The sequence below is a fragment of the Lipotes vexillifer genome, unplaced genomic scaffold (assembly GCF_000442215.2).
Source record: "Lipotes vexillifer unplaced genomic scaffold, Lipotes_vexillifer_v1.1 scaffold1034, whole genome shotgun sequence".
In the NCBI taxonomy this organism is placed as follows: domain Eukaryota; kingdom Metazoa; phylum Chordata; class Mammalia; order Artiodactyla; family Lipotidae; genus Lipotes; species Lipotes vexillifer.
In genome coordinates this window covers 222,444-241,681 of record NW_006790288.1, presented here as the reverse complement: position 1 = coordinate 241,681, position 19,238 = coordinate 222,444, and the positions used below count along the sequence as shown (strand labels likewise).

At 49.6% G+C, this 19,238-nt stretch overlaps 1 protein-coding gene across 1 annotated transcript; it reads left to right on the top strand.

Annotated features, from left to right (window-relative positions):
• Positions 1 to 3,373: 3,373 nt before the first annotated feature.
• On the top strand, positions 3,374 to 17,371 carry SV2A (synaptic vesicle glycoprotein 2A). The gene is made up of 13 exons (XM_007463481.1): positions 3,374 to 3,511; positions 7,124 to 8,093; positions 9,393 to 9,573; positions 10,396 to 10,547; positions 10,660 to 10,793; positions 11,459 to 11,548; positions 11,786 to 11,896; positions 12,085 to 12,173; positions 12,852 to 13,016; positions 13,224 to 13,357; positions 14,215 to 14,421; positions 14,953 to 15,112; positions 15,539 to 17,371. The coding sequence occupies exons 2-13, from the start codon at positions 7,472 to 7,474 to the stop codon at positions 15,720 to 15,722; spliced, it is 2,229 nt and encodes a 742-aa protein (XP_007463543.1). The 5' UTR covers positions 3,374 to 3,511; positions 7,124 to 7,471; the 3' UTR covers positions 15,723 to 17,371.
• Positions 17,372 to 19,238: the final 1,867 nt, after the last annotated feature.

The following is a 19,238-nucleotide window of genomic DNA, read 5'->3' as shown; positions in this document are numbered from 1 at the left end:
TTTTTTTTTTTTTTTTTTTTTTTTTGCGGTACGCGGGCCTCTCACTGTTGCCCAGCGGCCATGGCTCACGGCCCCAGTCGCTCCGTGGCACGTGGGATCCTCCCGGACCGGGGCACGAACCCGCATCCCCTGCATCGGCAGGCAGACTCTCAACCACTGCGCCACCAGGGAAGCCCTGGCTTCTTTTGTTCAATATTTTGTGAGATCTTTTTATGCAGTTTTATATAGTAGTTCTGTCTTTTAAGTTTGTTACATAGTATTTCCTATATGAATATACCACAGTTTGTTTATCCAGGTTTAACCATTCTTTGGCTGCCACAATTTGTTTATCCAGGTTTAACCATTCTTTGGCTGATAGACATTTGAAGTTTTTGACTATTATGGATAAAGCTGCTATAAAAATACTTGTCTCTTTATGGGACATACGCACTCATTTCTCTTGGGAGCGTATTTGTTGGATCAGATTTGATTTGTTTTTAAAGGATCACCCTGACTGCTGAGAATAATGGGTTTTAAGTAAGCAAGATTGGAAGTAGGGAAACGAGTTAGGAGGCTGTTGCAGTAGCTAAGGAAGGAGATGATGGTGGCTTAGACTAGGGGGCAGTGGTGAAGTGGTAGATACAGAATAGATTTTGAAGGTAGGGCTGACCAGACTTGCTGATGTAGGGATAAGAGAAAGAAAGGAAACAAGGATGACTGTAAGGTTTTTGGCCTGAACACCTTGGTAAAAAGATGAGGAACTCGTTCAGAAGTTTGTTTATGGTCTGTTAAGTTTGAGATGCTTTTTAGACACCCATGTGATGATGTTGAATTGACAGATGGTGATTCTGAGTTTGGTGGAAAGGTCTGGACTGGAGATAGAAATGTGGGAATTAATAGCATATAGCAGCATTAAGGTCCTGGGTCTACCTGAAGTGATCAAGGAGAAGAGAGAGTAGGTGGACGCAGAGACGGGCCTGGGACTGAGCCCCTAAGGAACTCTAATGTTAATGGACCCAGAAAAGGGGCCTGTGAAGGAGTAGCTGGTAAGGCACATGGGTCCTTGATTCTAGGGAAAAATGATGGTCTTTCCTCAGAACTTGAAAAATATATACAACCTTTCTAAGAGTACAAGATTTCTATTTTAGTAATGGATAAGTAGAGAGTATGCAAAGTTACCTTAAAGAGAAGAGATGGCTCCCTGCCAGCAGGACTTGGCTATAACCTAATTGAAAATATTAACATATTTCAATAAAGAATATGTCAACCTGAAGAGAGGTCAGCAGTGAATGCTAGCCAGTAAAGGGAGAGTCCATGAGGCCCACGTGGGCACAGCCTTTCCAAGAGCCATCCTGGAAAGAGGGCCTTGACCAACAGAGTTAGAGTAGTCCAGGAGCATTGGCAAGGCTGCCCATAGCTTAGAGATAGGGGTGGAGAACTGTAGCCAAAGAAGAGTTTTCTGAACCCATTGGCACGACTCCTTGCTGGGGATGGCCAGATGCCATTAAAGATACAACTACTCCTGTTCAGTTATGTCATTGTGCATTTATATGTTGACATTATTATTCTGATTTGGTTTAAGGGAGAAAATGTGCTGGACATGCAGACATGAGTTTTCCTTCAGTCTGAGTGACAGTTAAATTTCTCACTGTAAATTAATGCTTATGTATTATGGTTTTATATTTTAGTAAATTGTAAAGTTTGTTGGCACAAAACAGTATTTCCAAGATGTAGCTTTGGAGTATGCGAAACTCCAAAGGCCCACATCCTTGCCTGGAAAGAGTGCCTTAACCAACAGAGTTAGAGTAGTCCAGGAGCATTGGCAAGGCTGCCCATAGCTTAGAGATAGGGGTGGAGAACTGTAGCCAAAGAAGAGTTTTCTGAACCCATTGGCACGACTCCTTGCTGGGGATGGCCAGATGCCATTAAAGATACAACTACTCCTGTTCAGTTATGTCATTGTGCATTTATATGTTGACATTATTATTCTGATTTGGTTTAAGGGAGAAAATGTGCTGGACATGCAGACATGAGTTTTCCTTCAGTCTGAGTGACAGTTAAATTTCTCACTGTAAATTAATGCTTATGTATTATGGTTTTATATTTTAGTAAATTGTAAAGTTTGTTGGCACAAAACAGTATTTCCAAGATGTAGCTTTGGAGTATGCGAAACTCCAAAGGCCCACATCCTTGTCAGTGGTAAATTCAACACCACAAATGCCATCTGTCAGGTTGCTTGGGACACAGCCTGCCAGCCCTCTCCATGTAACATATCCCAGCATTTTGAAACCTCCATGTTTAGGAGAACAGAATCACATACTGTTAAATATAAAAGGAATCAGATACAGCATCTAGTCCAAGCCCCTCATTTTCCAGATGAGAAAACTGAGGTTCAGAGAGGCAGAGAACTGGACCAAGAGCCCATAGCTTATTGGAAGTGAGAACCCAAGTCAGAGCCTCTGGTCAGTGTTCTGTGTAGATAACCCAAGACCTTACCTAGAATAGGTAGACACATTCAGTATGAACATCCCCAAAGCACCCTGCTCCCGCACCTCTGGAGCAAAGATTTCACCAAGTGGTATGACTTGGATCTCTAAGTCCAGGTTACTGGTACAGGGGCAAAGGAAAGATAAAGGAAAGAATTGAAACCAATTCACTCCTTCTTGCCCTGGAAGCAGAAGTGTGAAGTGTGTGTGTGTGTGTGTGTGTGTGTAGTAAGAGAAAGTGGGGAAGAGTACTGAGGGAGTTCTTTTTTGAGTCATTGGAGCAAATAAATGGAAGGGGACATGCCCACTTGGTCAGGCCTGTTAAACCTCTGCTGTCGCCAGCAGAATGGAGGACAGGGAGGTCTGCACTGGAAATAATCTGGACTGTTTCTGGAAAGAGATGGCAGGAATCCAGGAGTTTCTGCCTCTGGCAGTTCGGGATAGAAACCACACCTTGTTATTCCTGCTTCCTCTAAAACAGCCAGGTAAACTTTAAGTGTGAGCACTCCGGATTTAGGAGAGGGTTGTGCAAAGGAGTTTGGCTAGGAGCCGTGAGGAAGGGGAAGGGAGGCGATCCGAAGGAAGAGCGAGCCCCTGAAATTCGTCGGTCCTGCCATCCTGGGATTGGGCCGCTGAGGAAGGGGCTTCCTCGTTCACCATCTCCCTTTTTGTCTTCCCACTTGCCTCCCTGATACCAGTTTTACTTTCCTTAGATCCTTTAGTCTTTAACTAGAAGGGGCTGTGTGTCATCTCCAGCTGTCCCTGTGACAGCCCCGCTAGCCCCGTCAACACTTCTCCGCGGAGCCCCGAGTCCCTCCCCATCCTCTTTTCTTCTTCCACCGCCGCCCCCCCCAACAATGGTCTCTCCCGATGCTCAGTGGTACTGGGGGGGTGGAGGGGGAGGGCGGAGGCGGGGCCGGAGCCTGCTGGGGGGCAGGTCTGCGCTGCCGCTTCCCTGGTACCCGGAGCAGTCGCCGCTGCCGCCAGCCTCACGGCCGGGACCCCCGCCCTCACCCGGACTCCCTTATCCGGGGGACCCAGCCCAGGTAAGACCCCTCTCTCAGTCTCTCGGCTCCACCCCGCCCCGGGCAGAAGCATCCTCGCCTTGCCTTGCAGCCATTTTATCCTCCGATGCTTTGCTTGTGGGAAGGGTGACCGTCCCTCTTTAAGGCTGAGGGAATTGGTGGTGGTTTGAATGGACGTTTATTGTGGTTGTGCTGATCAGAGAAGGAGAGAAAAAACACATTGTGTGTGTGTGTGTATATATATATATATATATATATTTCATATATTTATATATATATATAGGGGGGAGGGGTGTTTTTCTCTACCTTAACCAAGTCCCTACTACCCTCCTCAGATATTAACGGGCTGGGGGGTTGTAAGGTGGAACAGGGTTCCTTCAAACTCCAATTCCCAACTCATCTTCCCCCGCCTCCTTGCCTCCCCCCATGAGTGATAAATGACCTTGGCTGGGGCCAGAGAATGGATGCTGCCTCCGTCTGTGCGCCTGGACTCGAGTTGCGCGTGGGGGTTGGAGGAAGGGCAGGAGAAGGAGGGAGGGAAGGGAATGATGAACGGGAACGCTGGGTAGGTAGAGGTGGTAGATGAATAGGCTGAGGGGCACGGATGGCGGGGGATGGAGGCAGTTGCTCCGGGGTGGGGGGAAGGGGTGTTGAGTAGGCACTCGTCCAGCAGCAGAATCAAGGGTGAGGGGGAGGCGCTCAGAGAATCGGTTCAGTCAGTTTTAGGGGCTCGTCTCTTACACCAGAGCGGAGCGGGATGGGGACGGTCACCGCAGATGATGGCAGGGGCAGTCTCTGCGCGTGTGCGCGTGGAGTTCTCCCCCTGCGCCCCTGCCTTTTCGTATTCCGTCTTGGGCATTCTCAGCTGACACCTTGGTCTTCTTCCCTCAGATACTCCATCTTCCTAACCCTAGGGTAGCATGTAGGGAGGGGAGGTGCAGCCTTGGCTGTCCTGGGGTGGGGACCGAGGCTCAATCACCCAGCTGTAATGGGGAGGGGTGCTCCAGAGCCTCCCCCTGCATGGATGTTTTGATAAGTGACTGCTTCTTGACGACCTTGTCACCTGGGCTAGGGTGGGTTGGGGAATCCAGGTGGCTTCCACAGTCAGGGGTTTTGATGGGGGGAGGGGGCTTCTGGACCCTCATCCACTTATCCAGGGCTGATTCGGTTATCCTGAAAGGAAGCTTTTGCTCAGAGTCTCCCTGCCCCTCCATCCTCTGCAGAAAATCTCCTGGGCACATCTTCCGGTCAGGTGAAGCCAGCCAACCTTAAAGGGCCCTGTAACCCTGAATCTTGTCTCCTTTAACCCCCACCTCTCCGAGTCCTGTCTCCTCTCCCACACGCTTAGCCACCCTGTGCTGCTTTGGGGGCTAAAAATAACACCACTTCCTCACGAGCTCAAAGAATTTGTCTTCCTTCTGTCCATCCTGACCTCCTGGGCTTGTTGGCCCTGGGGGAGCTGGCTGTTGAGACATCATATCCTGCTGTGGCTCTGGGGGCCTTCTCTACCCTTCCCGTACCTCGCAGGGGTGGATAGTGTTAACAAACAAGGGGCATGGCTCCTGGTGGGTCCATCTGCCTCCTTCAGGGTTTGGAGGGAGATTCTAGTTGGGAAAGAAAGGAGAGGCAAGCAAATTGCATGCACGAAGGGGACTCCACTGTTCCCTTTCTTTCATGCGGGATGGTTTGGGTCCTGAACCGCAAAGAAAAGAAGGTGATGTAGGGGTCACCGGTTCTGGTCATCGTGGTCCAGTGCCCACATCTGACCTGAGGGGTAGGACTCTGCTTGCCAGTGCTTCTTTCTGAACTACGTAGCATTACTTACCCCCTTTGCCAGGGCCACCGTGTGTGTGTGTGTGTGTGTGTGTGTGTGTGTGTGTGTGTGTGTGTGTGATATTTAATGAGGGCCCTGGATGGGTGGGAGCAGAAGGAGGCAGGATGTTTTTAGGGGAATGATCTCTGATCAGAATCTAGTCCTGCTTCCTCTGCTTCTATGAAGGAAGAGGGGGTTCTCCTATGCCTGCCTCTGGAGGATGTCTTTTGTGGTGGGGAGGTCCAAGGCCCCCTTCCTTCTACATCAGCCTCCTACGCAATGCGGTATTTATGGACTCCCTTTTCCTTGACTCCTGGAGGAGGAGCAGAAAGGATTAAGGGGGATTAGGAAGGGAGGCCGTGGGGGAATGAGGTGCAACTATAGACCTTAGACCCCCCATGTTGGAAATGTATGTGTTTGATCAGTCATTTCCACTCCCACCCCCACCAGTGAAAGGCGGGCCTATTTATGACATCCTGAAGGAAGGTGGCAATAGCCAGTCATCACCTCTTTCTTAGATTTTGATCTGCCTTTTTTTTCCATGACCTTAGGTTCCAGATCTCCCTTTTTGTGAGTCTTCCATTGTTTGTCTGGAGGGAGACAGTGTGGGTCCAGCTGCTGGAATTCGTTTGCACACAGACAGAGGGGTCTTGGGACTTTGTTTTGGGAGGATACAATAGCATCCAAGTATGACTCCCCTGCTTTGCCCTTGCTGCTTGCTGCTTCTTTCACATTTTTCAATCTAATAGGAAGGAAGGAAACTAATAGAATGTCTATTGTGAGATTAAATTCTCACATCAACTTGGAGAAATAGAGATTGTTATCCCCAATTTAAATATAAGGACTCTGAGACTTAGAGATGTTAAGTGACCTTCTCAAGATCAGTTAGTAAATGGCAGAGCTGGGATTTCAACTTATGTCGTGTAACTGTCATGTGCTTTGCACTGAACCAGCTTTCTCCTTGCCAGTATCCCTTTCTGTTGCTCACCCTAAAGAGCATCCACAGGGCTTTTGTTCTGGCATCTTGTGAAGGAGTAGAGGGCATCTTCATACATTATTATCACTGTGAAGAGTAATAACTAATATTTATTCATCAATTTTTACGTGCCAGGTATTATGGTAAAGAGCTTCCACACATTATGTCATTTAATCCTTACATTTCCCTACTTAAATAAGAGATAACTAAGGTTTGGAGGTTCAGAGACATGCCCATGGTCACTTAGCTAGTAAGTGCTGAAGCAGGAAGTCAAACCCAAGTGTGTCTGACTCTGGAAGCTGAGCTTTCACCCACTGAGCTATGTTGGGAGAAGACCCCTCCCTGTGAGGCCTGTAAACATGAAACCTGAGGGAAGGACTGTGGAAGTCCCACCTTCAGATGCCATCAGTGGGCTGAAGGCAACAGGTTGGAGGACTCAGTGCTCCTTCTCTACCTTCTCCCCAAGCTCCACCCCCAGTAAGAAACCCAGACCAGACTGGAGTAGGGAGTTCTGGTTTCTCTATTTCCTCTGGTGTTCTTGGCAGGTTGGTGGTAAAGCAAAAGGTCTGATCTTGATGTGGGGCAGGGGGTCGTGAGAAGGGCTCTGGGTCGATGACTGTAACTTTGGAGCAAATCCCATGGTCAAAGTAAGGGGGCTTATACTGAATGGCCCATAGTAGGCCCAGGTAGTCATCCCTTTTTACCGAGTGGGACTTGAAGCAAGGAGACCATCTCTGTAACACATGGCCCAGGTGGGGCTCTGTGTCAGCAGGAGCTCTCTGTTGGCCTTCTTCAGTGTCTTAGGCCTCACAACCTCCTTTTTCTCCCTCTTATTTTTTTCTAGATCTCCAGAAGCTCCTGGAAGAGAAGTAGCAGCCTTTTCTGAGTTATCCTGGCTCCCCAGCTTAGCCTCCGCAACCTGGCTCCCCCTCCCCTTCCTGTTCCCCCTCTCCCCTTCTCCCTTCCCAATGCACCCAACTGAAGTGGGTGTGGGCCAGAGTTCCTCTCCCTCCTTTCCCCTCCTAAACACACACTGGCCAAGCCCTATATTCTCCTATTCTGTGCCCAGAGATACTCGAACACACTTCATCTAAGTAACAGGGGGTCGGGGTCTTTCTCACTCCACGAGTCCTTGAGCAAAATCTGAATAAGGAGTGTAGGAGATCTGGTGAAGTATTCCCGTAGCCCCATCATGGAAGAGGGTTTCAGAGACCGGGCAGCTTTCATCCGTGGGGCCAAAGACATTGCCAAGGAAGTCAAGAAGCATGCAGCCAAGAAGGTGGTGAAGGGCTTGGACAGAGTCCAGGATGAATATTCCCGGAGATCCTACTCCCGCTTTGAGGAGGAGGACGATGATGATGACTTCCCTGCCTCTGCTGATGGCTATTACCGTGGGGAAGGGGCCCAGGATGAGGAGGAAGGTGGTGCATCTAGTGATGCCACTGAGGGCCATGACGAGGATGATGAGATCTATGAGGGGGAATATCAGGGCATCCCCCGTGCAGAGTCTGGGGGCAAAGGCGAGCGGATGGCAGATGGGGCACCCCTGGCTGGAGTGAGGGGGGGCTTGGGTGATGGGGAGGGCCCCCCTGGGGGCCGGGGAGAGGCACAGCGGCGGAAAGAACGGGAAGAACTGGCCCAGCAGTATGAAGCCATCCTACGGGAGTGTGGCCATGGCCGCTTCCAGTGGACACTGTATTTCGTGCTTGGTCTGGCGCTGATGGCTGATGGTGTCGAGGTCTTTGTGGTGGGCTTCGTGCTGCCCAGTGCTGAGAAAGACATGTGCCTGTCTGACTCCAACAAAGGCATGCTGGGTAAGATTCTCAATGAGCACTCTAGCCCCGTCCTGCCCCAAACTCTGGAAACACTCCTGTTCCTGAGAACTGCTCCTGTCCTCACCACTGGGCTCCTAAGGACCCTGCTCCCAAGATGTCCCCAGAGGGTTCAGGGTTCCTCTACAAACTCCCCACCCCCTCCTCTGGAGGTTGAGTCATGGTGAGGTTGCTTATGCAAGAGAGGCCTGAGGGAGGGCAGCTGGGCTGGGGCTTGGGCCAGTGGTTGGGTGGTGGTCTGCTTAGTTCTGCAGGAGGTGGCCATGGTGGGATGGGCCCCCATTTAATGTTTCTTCAGAGGCTTCCCTCTTGTTATCCTGATCCATTCCCCTTTTGGGGGGAACAAGAAGTCAGTATCCAAATTCCTTGGTTTACATGAGGAGAGTCAGTTTGGGGTGGTGGGGGGAGGGGAAGAATCCTCGGCCTTCAGCCAGAGAAGCTGGTCACACTTGCTCTTGGTTAGCCTTGGGAGTGTTCAGGGGCCAGCGATTGGTCTTTAATGGCCCTTCCTGATGGGGACCCAGAGGGAGGAAATCCCCTAGATTCACTCAGAAGGGATCAGGTCTTGCTCTGTCGCCAAGTTGCCATGAGATCTTGGGCAGTTCCCTTCTCCCTGGGGCTTGGCTTGGGCCTGGGTAAAATGCAGAGTTTGGAGTAGATGACTTTTAAGATCAATTCCAACTCTGATTTTATGAAGGAAGTAAGAAACAGGAGAGTTTTAGGACCAGAAGTATTGGAGCTGGAAAGAGTAAAGGATGGATTTTGTGCATGGGATTTCCTGGGAAGATTGAAGCAATGGAGCTTCTTTCCAAGGGAACATAAGAGACACCTCCTGCTGCTTTGAGGGCATCACGGCAGAGAGAATAGAGGGGACCCTGGGAGGGTCTGGGAATCTAGGCAGATCCATTCCTCATTCCAGGCAAGCCAGAGATGGGGGTGTCATGTATGTGTGTGCGTGTACATGTGTGTGCCTGACAGCAAGAGAGTGAGAAGTAAGAGCGAGCAAGAAGGAATGAGGGAAAGAAAGAGGAGAATTCTAGGGATCTCCCATACCTGCATCCCTGCCTTTGAACCCCTGGCCTGCAGAGATGGCCTTCCATTTTTGCTCACATAATTCATCTTCTCTCACTTGCTCTCGTCTCTGGGTAGACTTAGCTTCTAGAGGTCCTTCAGACCCTCCATCCATGCTCCTGCAGTTTCAGCTCATTTAAATATTCGGCAAGTGGAAGAATTGAAATGTGTCTGCTCATACCCCTTCTGCCCCTGTTTTCCTCCTTGCAGGCCTCATTGTCTACCTGGGCATGATGGTGGGAGCCTTCCTCTGGGGAGGGCTGGCTGATCGGCTGGGTCGAAGACAATGTCTGCTCATATCACTCTCAGTCAACAGCGTCTTCGCCTTTTTCTCATCTTTCGTCCAGGGTTATGGCACTTTCCTTTTCTGCCGCCTCCTTTCTGGCGTCGGGTGAGTGTCCACTTCCTAAGCCCCTGGAGAGCAGGGCTGGGTCTTGGTCACTGTTATATCTCTAGGGCCCAGCACAGTGCCAGGCACACCAGATGCACCTCAAATATGTGTGAGTTGAATGAATGAATTCCTTCCTCTTCCCACCATCTTCAGGCCAGCTTCTCCCTGTGCAGGACCTGTCTACTGCCTGTCCAGAATGCCATTCCATGTGTGGTTCACTCCTGAGTCTTCCACCCTATGCTTTAGTTCCATTCTGAGCCTGGCTCCATGAAGAGGCCTAGTGGGTCTCAGCTTCACCCCTAGGTACCTGTGGACCCTTGAGTTATCCCCTTCCCAGAGTCTAAATATTTCCTACATTCAGTAACAGACCTTGTCAATACCCCCACCTGCCAGAACTCTGAAGTCTTGACCCACCCAACTCCTACACTTCCTCAGCCACCTGCATGTACTCTCTGCATTGTCTCCAAGCTCTTTTCTGGCCTGCTCCCATATATGTGCCCTCAGATGCCTCTTTGCTCTTTTTCCTTTGGGGATTTCCCCTCTTTTCTGTAATTATCTTCCCTCCCTTCCAACTCTGTAGTCATCTTCAACATTCAATGTTTGTTCCTTCCCATTCCCCGAGACCTGCCTGCCTGTTTCCCAGCTTCCCAAGGATGAGTGCTTGATGGCTGGTGGTGAGGGAGCTTATAGGGCACGTGTAAGAAAGAGTCTCTTTAAAAGGTCCGGAAGATGAAAGGGACTTGGGGATCCAGAGCACTGGGGCAGGGAGGGGATCAAGAATATGGCCATTTTCTAATGCTGAATTCTTGCAATGCCCTCCAGGATTGGAGGGTCCATCCCCATCGTCTTCTCCTATTTTTCGGAGTTTCTGGCCCAGGAGAAACGTGGGGAGCATTTGAGCTGGCTCTGCATGTTTTGGATGATTGGTGGAGTGTACGCAGCTGCTATGGCTTGGGCCATCATCCCCCACTACGGTGAGCAGCCCCCAGAAGATGCACCCCAGACTCCCTCCTCTCCTGTGCTCCCTGTGGTAGGACCTTCCAGCCTCTGGCCTCTCTGCTGATGCTGTGACTCTGTCCCTGCCAGGGTGGAGCTTTCAGATGGGGTCCGCTTACCAGTTCCACAGCTGGAGGGTCTTTGTCCTCGTCTGCGCCTTTCCTTCTGTGTTTGCCATTGGGGCTCTGACCACACAGCCTGAGAGCCCCCGTTTCTTCCTGGAGGTGAATGGGGCTGGGGCTGGGCTGGGGTAAGGGCAGCAGGGGCTCCTGTATTCAAACACCCACTGTGGGTTTGGTTTGGTCCTATGTGGCTGCTTTCCTTCCTCACAGGGTCCAAGGTCTGGGGGACTTTATCTTGCTTCCTTTGTCTTAGAATGTGTTTCCAGAGGAGTTCTGTGGGTAGAGAAACCATGGGACCTGCTCAACCATGGGTGGCTTAAGGTTTTGCAGGCAGAGGTCCTGGCCCTGGCCCTGACTTTACAGTTCAAAAGAGGATCTACTGCTTACTCCTTCCCCCTCCAACTTTATCTTGATCCAGCAGGGTTAGGATGCTGCCCCTTCTCTGACTACATGCTTGCCCACCATCATCATTTCCCTTGTTTTCAGTTTTCTCTTTCCATTGGACCAGGGGATTCCCTAAGACCTGGGTTAGGACCCTGGATTCCCCCACTCTTACCCAAGTCTGATGATATCTTGCTGTACTCCTGCTTGGGCTCTTTCAGAGTGGATGATGGATGTGCCCATAGGTCACATAGGGGCACATAGGGGTTGGGGGTGGGAGCCTTTTTGTGTCCTGTGATTCCATAAGCCAGGTTGAGGGAGGGAGTCTATAACCCTGGGTCAGGGAGGGGCTAACCTGGATGTGGGGATTGTGTCTGTGGCTCTAGAACGGGAAACATGATGAGGCCTGGATGGTACTGAAGCAGGTCCATGACACCAACATGCGAGCCAAGGGGCATCCTGAGCGAGTCTTCTCAGTAAGCCACAGTCCTCCCCCTCAGTCCTCCAAGCTCCCATCTGGCCCCTCTTTGGATACCTCCCGCAGTCCCCACCCACCTTCCTAGGCAGCTCTGGCCACTCTCCCTCAACAAGATCCCTCAGGGTATCATGTCCACCTCCTGCCTCCCATTTTGCTACTGCGGGAGAAACTGAGGTACCTGGAAGGGGTGGAAAGTACAGACTGTGTGACTGCTCGCTCCTTCTCTTGACCCTAGGTAACCCACATTAAGACAATTCATCAGGAGGATGAGTTGATTGAGATTCAGTCAGACACAGGGACCTGGTACCAGCGCTGGGGGGTCCGGGCCTTGAGCCTGGGAGGGCAGGTAATGGGGTATGGGATGGTGGAGAGAAAGAAGGGACTGGGAGAGATGGAGAGGAAGGCAGAGCTTGAGCCTGGGTGTGGGGGTGATGCGTGAACTGAAGGGAGATGGTAGGGCAGAAAAATGGGGATTTTTAGGTGCTAAAACTACTGGCTAGCAGCCACTGTCTGGCTTTGTCCTGTTCCACCTAGGTTTGGGGGAACTTCCTCTCCTGTTTTGGTCCAGAATATCGCCGCATCACTCTGATGATGATGGGTGTGTGGTTCACCATGTCATTCAGGTGAGGAGGTGGGTGGGACGGGCGGTATGTGGGGGATGTGATGGTTTCTGGGTTCGGAGGGAGGTGGAGACAATGGAAGTGAAGGGGATGAATAATGAGGAAGGTGCTTTTCAGAGCCCCTCTTATCCTCCACCCTATACTTCACTCACTAATCCAACAAACTTATATTACAGGCTGAACAGTATTAATTTCTGTTCTGTGCCAGGTACTCTGATGCGATGGAATAGATGTGGTCCCAGTCCTCATGAGTTTACATTTTGGTCCGGGAGCTAGAGAAAACTAGCTGTAAAGCAGTGTGATGGGTGCCACGGTGGGGGAAGTGCTTCTGGAACACATGAGCAGGCTTTCCAGCCCAGATCTGGGGTGGGCTGGGGAGGGGATCTAAGTCCTAAAGGATGAATAGGAGTTAGATAGGCTGAGGGTGGGATGGGGAGACTGTTTTAAACAGAAGGAAGAGCAAATGCCTGGGAGGTAAGAAATAATATGGTGGGAGGGTTGGAAGAACCTGAAGTACCCCAGAACCACAGCAATTGGTGAAAGATGAGATGAGGTGAGAGATGAGGCTGGGGAGGTGAGCAAGGTCCTAACATGAGCTGACTCCTCTATTTCGCCCTCCTTCTGGACTGCGTGGCCTTGATGCTGGAGCCCTGTCTGATTCCATTGCCCTTGACTCTTCAGCTACTATGGCCTGACTGTCTGGTTTCCCGACATGATCCGCCATCTCCAAGCGGTGGACTATGCAGCTCGCACCAAAGTGTTCCCTGGGGAACGTGTAGAGCATGTGACTTTTAACTTTACCCTGGAGAATCAGATCCACCGAGGGGGACAGTACTTCAATGACAAGTACGTGGGGACCTTTACACTTCACTCCCTCCACCCCTTCTACCCTTTGCCTCCTTTGTGAGCCTGGGGATTTGGAGACAAGGTGTTTGGGGGCAAAGAGCCATGGTTCTCAGCGCTGCAGCTTCCTGTTACTTCACTAAGGAACTAAGTCTTGGAGGAGGGTTTAAGGATGAGGGGAAAGTGGCTCTCATCATCCTGGCCTTACAGGTTTATTGGGCTGCGTCTGAAGTCAGTGTCCTTTGAGGACTCCCTATTTGAGGAGTGTTATTTCGAGGATGTCACATCCAGCAACACTTTCTTCCGCAACTGCACGTTCATCAACACCGTGTTCTATAACACTGGTAAGGTGGGGCGGCTAGTGGCTGACAGAGTAAAGGGTTGGGTGGATCTTGAGCCAGGGAAAAGGAGCCTTCTTCATTTCCTAACTCACTGTTCTCAAGCTGAGCTCTCTGGAGCCTTGGAGGTGGTATGGGGGCCTATAGCTACTACCAATAATTACAAAACTCTAATGGAAATTGAACATTTTTCTGTGATAAATAGAACATCTGATAAAAACAACAGGTTTCTTTGCCTTTGGCTAGAATTGAAACAGCTCAGTGTGGTGATATTAATGCATTTTTGAAGAGGGCAAAAATCATTCAAAACAGTGTCCTTGGGAAACAGAAAAACAATAAAAGGGATATTTGGTGGAGAAAAGGGAGTCAGTGCCTTAATCCATTTCTTTAATAGTGATTCTCAAACTGTACGCACATGAAAGGCTGGTTTTGTGAGCTAGACTGAGGTTTCCCACCTCTAGAGTACTGGGTGAGTTTTTCCACCCTGCAGGAAAAAATAATGGATAGGATTTTTAATGATTTTTAATATTTTGCTCAGTAATTTATACTAAACTCATGGCACTGCTACTGCTTATAGTCAGCTAGAGCAGACAAAAAGAATGAATGGGAAAGAAGCAGACACTATTAATGAGAAAACTGGGAAACAGCCAGCCACACTGTTTCATTTGGTAGACTATGGTCATTTTGTGCTGTAAAGAGTTCTAGTTCATATGGTGATGTTATCTGATGCTTTGCCATGAGTGCCCTGAATGATTCTGAGAGCCATCCCAGCTAAACTCCTCAAAGGCAGAGCCCTGAGCATAAGCAGTAGCAGCCTCCCTCTCACATCTGCCCTGTCCGCCTGTCTTGGCCTTTGCCCCCAGACTTGTTTGAGTACAAGTTTGTGAACAGCCGTCTGGTGAACAGCACATTCCTGCACAACAAGGAGGGCTGCCCACTGGACGTGACAGGGACAGGTGAAGGCGCCTACATGGTGTATTTCGTCAGCTTCTTGGGGACGCTGGCTGTGCTTCCTGGGAACATTGTGTCTGCCCTGCTCATGGACAAGATTGGCAGGCTCCGGATGCTTGGTAAGGCGGGGAGGCTGGCTGGTGGTGTGTCGGAACTGTTTAGGGGGCTGGGGGAAGGGGAAGGCTGTCACTGGGCTTCTCAGCTTAGTCTGTGGAAAGCTTAGCCAGAAGGTTCTGTCTCTCACATATTCTGCTTGGGGGTGGCTGCAGGACAGGGAGGGATCTGGTGGGGAAGCTCTTCTGGGGGTAGGAGGCAGGCAGAATAGCAAGTTCAGGGCACAGGCTTTGAGGTCATCTGTTTTGAATCTCAGCTCCACCTTGGGCGGTGATGATAGTACCTGTCTCATGAGGTTGCCTTATTAGCAATGCGTGTAAACCATCAAGTTGCTTGGCCCATAGCCTGCACTGAAGAAATGGTTGGTACTGAATTGTTAATAAGACAATTATAAGGGAGGTTGGGGATGAGTGGAAAGCCTTTCTTTTGGGTACCTTGGCAAAAAGAGTCTCATCCTGGGCTGCGCTCAATGCTGGTCGACAGGACAGTGTGGGCTGTGGCCAGGCTCATGCTGCTTTCTCCTTCCCTGGCTCTAGCTGGCTCCAGCGTGATGTCCTGTGTCTCCTGCTTCTTCCTGTCTTTTGGGAACAGCGAGTCAGCCATGATCGCTCTGCTCTGCCTTTTTGGGGGGGTCAGCATTGCATCCTGGAACGCGCTGGACGTGTTGACTGTTGAACTCTACCCCTCGGACAAGAGGTAGTTGGAGTGTGGTAGGGGCAGGGCAGCAGGTTTAGTGCTCAGAGGACAGGACAGAAATGGGGTGAGGAAGGGGGCTGATTGGGAAAGGCATCTTTAGGGGTAAAAGGGTACATAGTCCCCTTGAGTTTCTCCTCTACAAGTTGGTAGCTTTTATATTCACTCCTTGAAGTCTTAACTATTAACCTAATTTTTTGGTGTCCTTTCCCCCTTGCCTCCCAATTTATCTGTATTCCCTGATGTGCATCCCTCACCTCTCTAATCTCTCCATCTTTCCTCTCCCTCTTGGACACTGCCTGCCCTCTCTCCTTGACTTTCCTACCTACCCACCCTTCCCCCACAAACCCTCCCATGCCTCTTCCCTTTGTCTCCTTCCTGGGCCGGGCCCCTGAATCCTGCGTGCTGCGCTGGGGGACTCCTGAGCAGGACCACAGCCTTCGGCTTCCTGAATGCTCTGTGTAAGCTGGCAGCTGTGCTGGGGATCAGCATCTTCACATCCTTTGTGGGAATCACCAAGGCCGCCCCCATCCTCTTTGCCTCAGCTGCTCTTGCCCTTGGCAGTTCTCTGGCCCTGAAGCTGCCCGAGACGCGGGGGCAGGTGCTGCAGTGAGAGTCTCTGGGGCTTCGGGGGTGGCAGGCACACTGTGAGACCAACAATTCCTTCTTCCCCTTCCCTGCCCTGCCATCCTGGCCACAAAGAGCCCTCATTCCCCGCTCCCGTTTGGTGTCTTAGCCGTGTGTGCGTGTGTATGTGTGTGCACGTGCGTGACCCCATGGGCAGGGACTACAGGGAAGGCTCCTCCATCCCAGGTTTGGGGTGCAGCCCTGTCCCCCACCTCCTCCCACCCGTGACTTTGCCCAAGAGAAGGCTTGGCCCCACACTTCTCCCCAGTGTTAGTGAGAGGCCCTTGCACTTCCCGGCCCCTGGGACTCTAGAACAGGCTTCCTGCCTTCCCCCTCATTCCCTCTGCCTGGGCCCTGGTGAAAGGACAGGCGTGTGGCTATGCCGGCGGCGGGGGCCTAGTGTACACCACGGACCAAAAGAACTTAGAGTCGTAAGGGCGTAAAGTGCCCTCTCACGCCTCCTGTTGGATGCTGGGGGAGTAGCAATAAACCTCAGCCCCCTGGCCTCCATTTCCTTCTCAATTTGGGCTACAAGTAAGAAGCCTGAATTTTATGAAATTAGCTGATTCTTATTTATTTATATATTAAGTTCTGAGGCAGCTCAGCAGGACTGTGTGAGTGCTTGTGTACATTTATGTGTGCGTGTGTGCGTGCTGTGAGGTGGGGGTTTCGTTATACTGTCCTCAGATACAAGCCAAGGGTAACTTCAGTGGACACACACACAACCCTTCCTCCCACAGTACCTCCCCTAATCTTGTTTCTGTGCCGGGCCTGGGTGGGAGGAGCCCTAGGCCAGGCTGGGATAAGAATCCCACAGTCTAGGGAGACCTGAGGGCATCTGACAAGGTCCATCTCCTCCCCTCCTCTCAAGAAGCACAGGCCTCCTCTGGAATGAGAGGCTCTACCCACTATAGCACAGACAGGCACAGCACAGCAGCCCTCCCACCTCCAACCTGTCCCCTCACAGGCAGGGGAGCGGTGGAGGGAAAGAAACCAGTCATATGGTCCAACCAGCAGATCAAAAGCACAAGGAGCTGGGGCGGGGCAGGAACTGGGGCCTTCCCAGCAACTCCTGTAAAGTGGGAAGAGTTTAGGCAGTAGGCCAGGGATTCCTAATGCAGGGACCGGAAGCCTCAGTCTCCCCGTCTCACCCTTTCCACAGGACAGCCCCTGTAGGTTAAGCTGCCCCTGCCCCACCCTACTCTGTGTGGCTGCTTTCTTTGGTGCCCCCTTTCCCCCACCATAGCGGTGATGTGTCGTAGTTTTTAGCTGTTTGTAAATGTTAAAAAAAAGTTAAAAGGAAAAAAGTGAAAACAACAATAAAAAAAAATCCAAATTCACCCTCCTCATGCCGCGTCTGGTGCCCCCCACCCTATGGTCACTCCCATTTTGTAACACTGAACCAGGTGGTGACTGTTTAACTCTTTGATGTCTGTGCTCAAAGGACTGCCTTCTCCAGTGCCCAGTGTACGAGTGTGTGCCCTCTTCCCTCACCCTTCACTTACTGGACGCGGCCCTCCCCCTGGAGGGACCCATCCATCTCCCTTACTTTCCTGGGGAACCCTAAACCCAACTCTGTTGATGTAAAAAATGAAAATATTGATGAAAAATAAAAAGGAAACAAATCCTTAAAATCTATGTCTGCTTCTTTGCCTCTACCTACGTCCAACTCTGATACAGTCCTGGGAGGGGAAGACGTGAGATGGAAAAACAACTCCTCTCTCTCTAAACTGAAGGCCAGAATAACATGATGCATCACATTTACTTCCTGAGTTGGCCTCTCTATCCTGACCTTTCCACTTCTACAGATGGAGCATCCCCTCAGTCTCCTAGATTTGAAAACCTGGGGTAATGTCCTACAACTCAATAGCAAAAAAACTAATAACCTAATTAAAAAATGGGCTAAGGACTTGAATAGCCATTTTCCTAAATAAGACATAAAATGACCAATAGGTATATATAAAAAAATGCTCAATGTCACTAATCGTCAGGGAAGTGCAAATCAAAACCATAATGAGATACCAACTCATACCTCTCAGGATAGCTATTATATAAAGTGTTGGCAAAGATGTGGAGAAACTGGAACCCCTGTACATTGTTGGTGGGAATTCAAAATGATACAGCCACTCTGGAAAATATGGAAGTTCCTCAAAAAATTAAAAATAGAACTACCATATGATCCAGCAATCCCACTTCTGGGTATTTATCCAAAAGAATTGAAATCAGGATCTTGGAGAGGTATTATTAGCACTCTCAGGTTCATTGCAGAATATCACAATGGCTAAGATGTGGAAACAACCTAAACGTCCATTGACAAATGAATGGATAAAGAAAATATAGTATGTACATAACAAGGGAATACTTGCCAGCCTTAAAAAAGAAGGAAATTCTGCTATGATAAACCATGAGGACATTATGCTAAGTGAAATAAGCCAGTCACAGAAAGACAAATATGCATGATTCCACTTTATCTAAAATAGTCAAATAGAATCAGAGTGGAATGTTGGTTACTAGGGGCTGGGGGAGAAGGGAATGGGGAGTTGCCAATCAACAGGCATAAAACTTCAGTTAAGCAAGATGATTAAGCTCTAGAGATCTGCTGTGTGACATTGTACCTATAGTCAGTGATAATGTATTGATTGTACACTTTAAAAAAATTGTTAAGAGGACAGATCTCGAGTTTTTGCCATAATAAAATAATATTTACAAAAACATTAAAAAAAACCTAAAAACTCCAAAAATGAAAACAAAAACTTGGAGTAATATTTCTTGAGAATAGAACCAACTTTCCTCCAAATCCTTGTGTGTTTTTTAAAAATGTAGATTCCAGATTCCATTCCTGACTTGTGGAATCAGAATCTTTTTTTGGAAGAGTTGACCTAGAATCCACATTTTAAACAAGCTCCCGTAGGAATTTTTATCTGTGAGGAAATCTGAAAAGTACTGCCTGAGGTTTACCATTGATGCTCCTCTCACTCTAGTCCATTTCTGTTCTAATCAAGCTGTTTTCTGACTTTTTAAAAATGGTAGCTCTCAAATCAACTCCTTCCTTTCCATTTCAACAGCTGACCTCTAGGTCCGGGTTCTGCCTTCACCTTTGGTTAATCTCTGTGCCTCCTATTTCCTATGCCAACCCACTTACACATCACTGCCAGATCAATCTGCCTCAAAATGCTCTTTGGCATCCTTTCCTCAACACCCTTCAATGACTCCCTACTGCCCAACCAGATGCAGTCTAAACTCTTTAGCCAGAAATGGTTGATACATGTTAACCAAGCTTTCTCTTTACTGTCTAAGTTCCATCTCCACATTGAGATCTTCAGAAAGTTGTTTATCTAGACATTACTTGAGCTTCCCTCAGAATTATGACATTTGGAAGGCTCATAAGAAAAGGGGCTATGTAAAGTTTTCTCCCCCTTCTATACTCATTTCCCAGATTATAATCTTTTCACTGCTTCAGTGTTTTGGGGTTTTTTTTAAGTTTTTTTTTCTCACAAACAAA